Here is a 9,000-nt window from a genome sequence, read left to right as displayed (position 1 = left end):
TATTGCATATTAGCATGTGGGTAAACTAAACTGTCCTGGGTAGGAGAGTCTGGTGAATAAGGAAAGATGTTACTGTGTCTTAGATATAGCAGAACTGACTTTCTATTTCCTGTAATATTTGGCTGCAAGGCAATGATTTAGCTACTAAATTTGCATAATCGCAAATCTCCAGTCATGCATGATGAAATACATGCATTTAAGAGGAGAAAATGGGTAATAAAGAGCATTTACAGCCAGTAAATATTTGCAAGTGTGGTGAAACATATGAAATTGCTCAACTAACTCAAAATTCAGTAGGTGCGTCGAGTATCATATCTGGAGACTAGAACCTAATGTGGATATGAAAACATAACAAGAAAATACCCTGCATGCCTAGTCCTTAGCCAAGCATAACAGGAAAAATGTGAAACCATGACGTTATCCATTTATGTGCTCCTTTAGCACTAAAACACATCATAGGATGACTGGTTTTGTTTCTTAATATATGCTGTACTGACACTCCACCCTTTCCAATGCTCCTGTAATTTCTTGTTCTCTTTTTTTGGGAAAGAAGAAAGTGAAAGAACTCTTGGATTTGTGGATAAACAAGACTGATGATCAAAAAAAAAACAACTATGAGATAATGCAGCTCTGTGTTATTTCAGTCAGTTACACATCAGAACATCAGATGATACAAAAGAGTTATAGTAAAAATAAAGAGATCATCTAACTGCACTAGAAATTAAAGTTTTAAAAGAAGTGTACAATCTGCAGTTTTTTCCATTGAATTGGCTAGGTTTTATTTTCTTTCTTTAGATATGCCACTGTCACCTGAGTTTCTTTAGACTGTGTTTTCCTTTCCACCAGGGAAAAACTGTGTGTGCATATCTATATATATTTGAATGTATGAAATAATTTCTTTACTCCTGCAGATTTTTCTGAAGAATTCTATATGCAAAGTCAGTGTTTAAGTCAGGCTTTGCAATGCTTAAAAAATATAAATAACAAAGACTTTGTTCTCTTAAGCAGCATAGAAACATAGAACTAAATCCACACCATTTCTCCAAGATAAGGAAAAAATGTGTATAAGCGTAATCTTTGGCACCAAAAACAAGGGCACCCTCTTGTACATCTTCCAATCTGTACAGGAGAGAAAAACTTCTCATGTCAGATCAAAACAATATCTGAGTTTGTTTCATATATTGGGTCCTGACAATGGTAGCTAGAAAAACAATCAGGATGTTAAGGATTGTGTGACAGTAGGATAAGCCACAAACACACTTGATAAAATATTTGATGTTCCACTCCATCCTCCCATTCTTATGAATCTGTTTTTCTTAGGACAATTCCATAAGATAGAAACTTTTAGCTACTCAAAACATCCTTGAAATCCTGTAAGGGCTCCAAAACTTAAAACTCACCTAACCACAATAAGAAAAACAACCACAAAAATTGAGGTTATAATACAAGATCAGAAACAGTTCTCTGACGGAAGGCATTTACTGATTTGTTTGATCTTACAGACTTACTTTCTGTACTCAAATCCATCATGATCTTTTCTGCCAAAACCTGATTTATTTGCTTCAGAAAATATTCCATCCACTGGGTATTTCTCGAGTGGGCTCTCTGACCATAGTTGCAAATCAGCAGGCTCTTTTTCTTCTTTAATTCATGATGAAAGTGTCACTGAATCCTGTAAACACTACTGAGTATACATTCAAGCTTTGTTCTTCATGAAAGTGGCATTTGCTTGAACAATTGAAGTAAAGATAGCGTAGTTATATAGCACTTCACAGATAATAACTGGTTATATACTTCTGATAAAACACCTTTTGCCAACAGCTTATTGGGTATTGAAACAAGTCCCCACTGTGGTTCCATTACCATACCACAACATTTTTATGATAACGTGTGTATCCTGTATTTATTGTACTTTAWGTGCACTTTATTGCTGTATGCATTTCCCTGTTGTTAATTTAAGTGCTCCTCTATTATGTAACACATATAAAGTTTTGAACTCTAATGGCATCCTATGAGGACTGGCATTAGAAAAGTACCGATACTTGAGATCATCATAATAATGATACTTGACTGGTTTTCCATGTAAATCCTTTGGGAATGGCCAAAATCCATACAGGTGAATTTCATCACAAAATCTGGTGGCAAGTGTATACATGAGGAGACCAGTGCTTGGTCGTTTAATGTGGACCTTGTTTGTCAGCCAATAGCTGCAAAGAAAGAAAAAATACATCAAGAAACTCATGAATAAATCCTGTGAACTTATTTTCCCTACTATGCATTCTTTTTACAATATGAAAAGGCAAAAGTCTCCTTTTCTCTTAACTGAGATCATGATGATACTGTTCTGGTGCACCTTTATTCCTCCTAGAAGTTAAGGGAGACCTTATTTATTAGCACAGTGCTGAAGAAAAGCTGGCCAACTAAGGAACTTAGTTCAGGTTTGAATCCTAACAAGACATCATGTCAGCAGAAGCTCAGAAACTGCAGTTAACCCCCTCAACCAGATCCGGGAAAAGTCTCTTGCTATAAAATCTGACCTCTTGTAGTATCCAATTCACCTGATCAAATGGGCCCTACATTGAACCTTTGGTTGACATGGTGGTTACTTCACAGATTGCTTATCTAAATGGAAAACAGATGGAAATTATAAACATAAGTAAAAAATATAACTTTCAGAAATCAGAAGTGAAGCTTGATTTAGTGATTAAACACATAAAGCTACCTGTTGTTAACAGCAGTCTTGAGACAAGCAAGACCTTACACTACTGATTTTTATGTTGTTTACTCATTCACTGGTCTGTCTGAGGCTACAGGACAGTTTCCCTGAACCAGTAACAAGAAGTCTGATTATGGCTTCAAAAGCAGCAGAGGGTTTTCAAAGAGACAAACGGAAACTTAGCTGGATTCCAGCATATAACTCATGCTGGAATCCTCTAAGTCTATCAYTGACATTGTTCTACTTCTCTACTGTTTAAAATCAAAACTTCATTATAATAGTGCCAGTCTATTAATGGTAAAACACTTCTCCCAGGTTTGAGTTAATATAAAGTCTRTCAGTACTTTATAGAAGTAAAAATGGACACTTAAGATTCTGAAATTGGGTCATTCTGATGATTCAAACAACAGCCATGCATACAGCCGTACTGATCAGACTGTGTGACTCTAAGTAAGGGAAGTAAGCATTACATAGCATTACCACACAAATATCAAACTATTGCAATGTACCACTGAACTCCTAGTGTAGGCTGTGAATTGCTTCTACCAGAATTGAACTTCTAGTCTAGGAAGAAGTTTAACAGAAATTAGCCTCACCAAATCAGAGGTAACCTTGTTTTAACGGGGATTTACAATAAAGCTGGAACTTAAAACTGTACAACCAGATTGCTATAAAAGCATTAAAAGCATAGTTGCAGGAACATCCAGCCCCCCAGTGTGAGACAGGACATCAAAACTGTGTTTTTAATCAAAGCTTGAAGTATGTTAAAAGCACCAGATAATATGCAACAGTTAAATTAACCACCCAATTGAAATGAGCTTCTTAGTTCCATTCCCTGCCAAAACCATAGCTTTGAATCACAGGTATGCATGCATGTGAAAGCTAATTTGGCATTTTTGGTGGGTTTTTTGTTTGTTTTGTTTTGAGCCTTTATTTTGGGGTTTTGTTGCTGTTGTTTTGGCTTATTTTTACTCTAATTAATTTTTATGAAAGCTAAAGGACTCTGCAAGCAGGAAACAGTTCTAGGCTGAGTGACTACTCCTCCAAAGCCAGCATAGGGAATGACTCGGAAGTTTGCTTGGCTGTAAAAATAGGATTAGAAAGCATATCTAAGGAGTGAATGAAATTGGGAATGGATACATCTACAAATGACACATGCATATATAATTTTTCATTGTTGTCACAAACATGTTTTTTCAGTTTTAAAATGCTAAGCATTTTGCTCCTTACTCTGATAAACTGCAACTCTGTAAGACAAGATAAATCAAAGCAGAGACTCCATTCTAGAAAATAAATGTTTATGGGAAAGTTGCTGAAGAAAGAAAGCTGAACACCTTTAGCACTTCATATCACAGATGCAGCAAAAGAGATTAAAAGTTAGAGCTAATTATTTAATTTTTGAAGAAACTTGTATTTGTCTCTTGAGAAGTTGGTACTTTAATCCCATGAAGATCATTCACACAGTGAATCACTACAAGCACTTGTTTTCTTGATGCCTTATGCAAAAACTCCTTTGTGGGGCCTGAAGGCTGAATTTATTGAAAATAACTGAATATGCCAACATGTAAACACCCTTTGATTCTATATTTTTTGTGACTCGAAGTTGAGTAACTTGAATTCAGAGATCTCACTTCAGGCTACTTTAAAATATGTGGCTGGTCCTAATGTAATGAAGACACTCGCAATATACCATGAATTKCAGCTCATGCTCAAGTTAAAAGCAACACCTATGGGCAAGTGAAAAACAGCACAAATATAGAGTTTGAACTGTCTGCAATGAAAGGATGGTCAGGTCAGTACTTAGGTCCATTCATTCCATTTTTAAAAAACTGCCCTTAAGAAATACAATGTTAGCAACAGATAACTAAAATGCTCCACAACACACTGTAAGAGTAAAGGTCATCCTGCTGACAGCAGAGGACTGCTAGAAGTGACTCTTCCATGAAAAGAAGGTATATTTGAGCAGATGCTGATTCCTGTGACCATGTCCTTGTGCTCCTACTACCATTCTGACTATTTTCACCTCAGCTCCTCATCCCAAATCCAAGCATCTTTGCCTCTAACATATTAGGCCATGGCCACACACTAAGACATCTTTCACACAGTCCAAAATGGATCTCTCTTATACAAACCTTTCTTTTTACAGGGCATACACACTTCAATGACATTTCATGTTATTTTAAAATCTGAACAGTGATCTCTTGCATGTTGCACTGTATTTTCCCTTAAAACATGAAAACAATCTAATAAATTTTTGATATTTCTGTTAGTAAATTTTAGATATTTCTGGAGAGAAATACTGCCAGTAATGGATTTGTGTCAGCATCATTTCTGATGCTCTAAACAGAAGTTTTTTCCTTCCTTTTTATTGTTATTATCTTAAAGAAACCTAGTTCTTATATAGAGTTCCACACCATGAATCAAAGACGTGTTTCAAAATTCTGTATGTAAAAATGTAATTTTTATCGAAGATCCTTCTTTGTCTCTACTAAGATAATACAAAAGGCCATTAAAAGTATATCAAAAATCGATTTTAAATTGAGGCATTGGTACAAAACCTAAACATTTCTGTAATAGTGACTTTTACAAGAATCATGAGATTATTCCTATTGAAAGGGATGTCAGAAGTCTCTGACCAACCTCTGACAGATCTCAGTCCAATCTCTTTCTCCAAATAGAGTTTCTCAGCCATTACTGGCTGGGCCTGTGCTCTGGCACAACCACCTTTGTAGCTCCTTACTCACCTTAGGCCAGTATCTTTCCTGCTTTAAGGGACAGGAGATTGTCAGCAACAGAAATAGCTCATGCTCCAAACACTGATGTAAAGTTTTGCTCATTATAACAAAAACTATATAAAGAAGCTACAACCAAAGAAACCTCCCTGAAGATACTGGACTGGGACTGTGGACTGTAAATGAAACTGCTGAGATTAGATAAAGGGAAACCTATTGTTAAGTCATCTCAGGCTGAGGGGAAAGGAATGCATCCACAAAAGGCCAAACCCACCAGCCACACTGAGAATCATCTCTGGCTGAGTTTGGGGTGGGGGAGACCACAGCCCACAGATTCCCCCCCACTCACAAGACGGGGCCAGGGAGAAGAGGTTTCAGGTGTGACCTCTGGTTAGAGGCAGTGAACACCCCTCCTCCATTTCACAAACTGGCCCAGCCGTGGAACCCTCAACCCCATAGGCCACATCCACAGGGCATCCATGTGAGCGGCAGCTGAGGGGGTGTCATAATCCATCAAAGACCCCCAGATTGCTCCCCAGAGGCCTTGCACAAAATGCAACAGATGCAGAGCATGCTACAAGAGATTTCCCCCACCCTGGTGGATATTGCCACCTGGCTTGAGCGTCTATCCATGGGATTTTGTGCTTTCTGAGAGGAATATCACCACAAAGACCAGCCAGACAGGGTCAATGCAACACCCACTGATGGTGATACTTTCTTTATTCTGTCTCTGTCACTCTCCTTCTGTCTCTCTCTGTCACTCTCCTGTCCCCCCACCTCTCTTCCTACTTCTCCTTTTCTCTCTTTTCCTCTCTCTCTCTCAYATTTRCTATCAAATAAAACCCRTACTATTGACTGGCATATAGTCTTGTTTGCACCTTAATTCAGGCAGAGGTGTTTCTAAGAACCTTTAATAATCAGATCATAASAGGCCCACAGGTGCTTGAGTGGAAAACTCCTTCTACACTTAGAAAAAGCAATGAAAAAAGCCAAAAGTCTGCCTTGATGAATATGAGATACATAAATTATTAATAACCGTAAGTACTATTACAAGATTGCTTTGACAGTTATATTTGTCTTGGAATTTACAGAACCTTAGTATTTCAGCCTTTAAAAATACTGAACCCGTTTCCGCCAGATCAAAACGCTATCTATGGTTTAATATACAGCCAAACCCACAAGACTTTCACCTATATCTAGCAAGATATCCTCACATTTATGAAAACTGAATGCTCTGCTTTCAGCATGACTGATGGAGGGATGTCAATTGACTAGCACGTTGCTACCTAATAATGACCTCTTGCAGCTATGGAGAAAAATTAAATTCAAATAAACACATAAAACTATAGACATCAGTTTTAAAAATAGTCAACACTAAAATGATCTTCTGAGGAGATGCCATTACAATGACTAATACATGCAACTGATACCAATTATCATTACATTAAATGGATATTGGGGAATTCAAATTACAATTGTTTATCTTGCTACTGTGACATAGATGACTTCTGACTAGATTAAAACATAAGATATGCTTTCCCATCAGTGTACTCTGTATGAAATGTTGTCTCACACAAATAAACTCAGATATGATGGACTACATTCAAATACCAGATAATTTCGTACACTTAGCATCTTTATTATTAATTTATTCATTATTAGCATCTTAGCCTTATCTACAAATTCTCTAAGTGACAAAGCATAAATAGATTCAGAATCTGGTTGTGTATACTTCAATGGATTTTTCATTTGTCGTTCTGGACAGGGTTGATTCTGAGGAAACACATATGTTACAACTCTGAATAGCTCAAAAGATTATATACTGAGCTCTGTTCCTTGAGATGTTCAAGCTGATCTGCAAATAAACCTACTCAACACATCTGGCTGTCACTGAAATTCTGTTCCTTTTACAGAGAGAATACTTYTAAAAAGAGCTTTCTGAGAAATCTTACGTGGTATTTGAGAAGTAAAAAATCTTTGCATTAAAATGAACATAGGAAAAAAAGATTTTTAGAATTATGACAAAACATTTCAGTGTTACTCAAGAGTGCCTGCGTGAGAAGCTAGAGGATGTATATTGCCTTGATTACACTGCCTCAAAAATACTTTGGAACAGGACAAGACAGAGTAAAGCAACATATACTACCGAAGAATAAAGTAACTTCTGTATGAGGATTTTGTCCTGATCTGATCTTCATTTTTGGTAGTCAGAGTAACTTGAAAAAAGAGACATCTAGATGGGGAGGTAGCAACATGCTCTAAAATTATTAAGCGTGTGAAGGTGGCAAATAGGGATTTAACTACTACTTTAATATAAGCACTGTTACACAAAAAGCTATGGACTCAGAAAAATAATTTATTRGTAGGTTTAAAATAAACAGATGAAAGTACTTTTTACACAACACAGAATTGGGAATTCATGGCAACAGGATGTCATTTGTTAACTGACTAAAACAACCACAGTGTTAATGTTCATGAACCTAACACTGCTGAAGAAGCTCCCTCTCAAAGGTTTGCTAAGCTGCTGGCCATGGGAGCATGTATTACAGGGTAATCTCTCCTCCTCTTCTAGCTTTTCTTCCACACTTCTGTGTTGGCACCTGGCACTGGTAAGACTAYAGGCTAGAAAATGGATCTCTCAAACAGCCACTTTCATGTTCTCGGATCCAACATCTGCTTTCTATGGAGGGTGTTACGACAAATATCTTGCGCAAACTCAAAGAACAAAGCCTCTTCTTGTGCTTCCTTGTCTTCAGTGGAATTAGTCACACCAATTATATAAATAACCTTTCAACTGACCCTCTCAGTTTATGTGAATGTTCTAACTAAAAATGTATTATTTATATTTTTCTTGCTGAGATATGCTTTGGGCAGAATGATGCACAAGGAATCTGAAGTGTGAACAACACAGAAAATGTGACAGCCAGCACAAAAACACTGGTGCTTGCAGCATGAGATCTACTTGACAGTTTTCAGTGTACAGTATTTTGAAAGAGCATAAATAAAATCCATGTTTCCTTAAAAGGAATAATGCATTTTATGAAGGGCTGAAACTCCATCCAAGTTCTACCCAAAAATTCAGGATTCTGTCCTGATCTGATCTGCCTCTTTAGTAGTCAGAAATATTCTCTGTGATTCATCACACTGCAGGAGAAAAAGGGAAAATAACAGTTGCTTACTTCATGTTGCTAGTGAAACTTGCAAAGAATATCCATCAATATATTTTTAAAATTATTAAAGACCCTTAAAAATCCATTTACACCAAAACCGAACCTTTGTCAGTAATTATGTTTAGTCTTCTATGGTTAGTCTTCATAGAGACTGAAACATTTGCCCTTGCTTCAGAGTCATCAGCTGACACCCCAGCACAGTACATGCCTCAGCTAAAAAGTGCTGCTCATACAATTCATGCACAAAACCATTTTCAAGAGTGAAACAGCATTATTTTAGAAAAAGTCAGCTATAAATAATTTCAGATCACAGTTGCACGAGATGTGCACACAGGCACATAGAAGGTGCAGCAAAACAGATCTGGAGTATATTTTACAGACT

The 9,000-nt window shown here is 36.9% G+C and overlaps 1 protein-coding gene across 2 annotated transcripts in view; it reads right to left on the bottom strand.

Annotated features, from left to right (window-relative positions):
- Positions 1-605: 605 nt before the first annotated feature.
- Positions 606-9,000, bottom strand: part of ST8SIA4 (ST8 alpha-N-acetyl-neuraminide alpha-2,8-sialyltransferase 4) — a 52,056-nt gene continuing 43,661 nt past the window's right edge. For both annotated transcript variants that reach the window (XM_057384026.1, XM_057384027.1), the window contains exon 5: positions 606-2,207. In XM_057384026.1, coding sequence (XP_057240009.1) covers positions 1,925-2,207 — 283 coding nt within the window. In that variant the 3' untranslated portion in view covers positions 606-1,924. The remainder of the gene's footprint in view (positions 2,208-9,000) is intronic.

This window comes from Malurus melanocephalus, unplaced genomic scaffold (genome assembly GCF_030028575.1).
Source record: "Malurus melanocephalus ecotype Western Australia unplaced genomic scaffold, MMel_1.1 scaffold_679, whole genome shotgun sequence".
NCBI classification, from domain to species: Eukaryota; Metazoa; Chordata; class Aves; order Passeriformes; family Maluridae; genus Malurus; species Malurus melanocephalus.
Note: the sequence above shows the minus strand (reverse complement) of the source record. Positions and strands in the feature narration are given on the sequence as shown.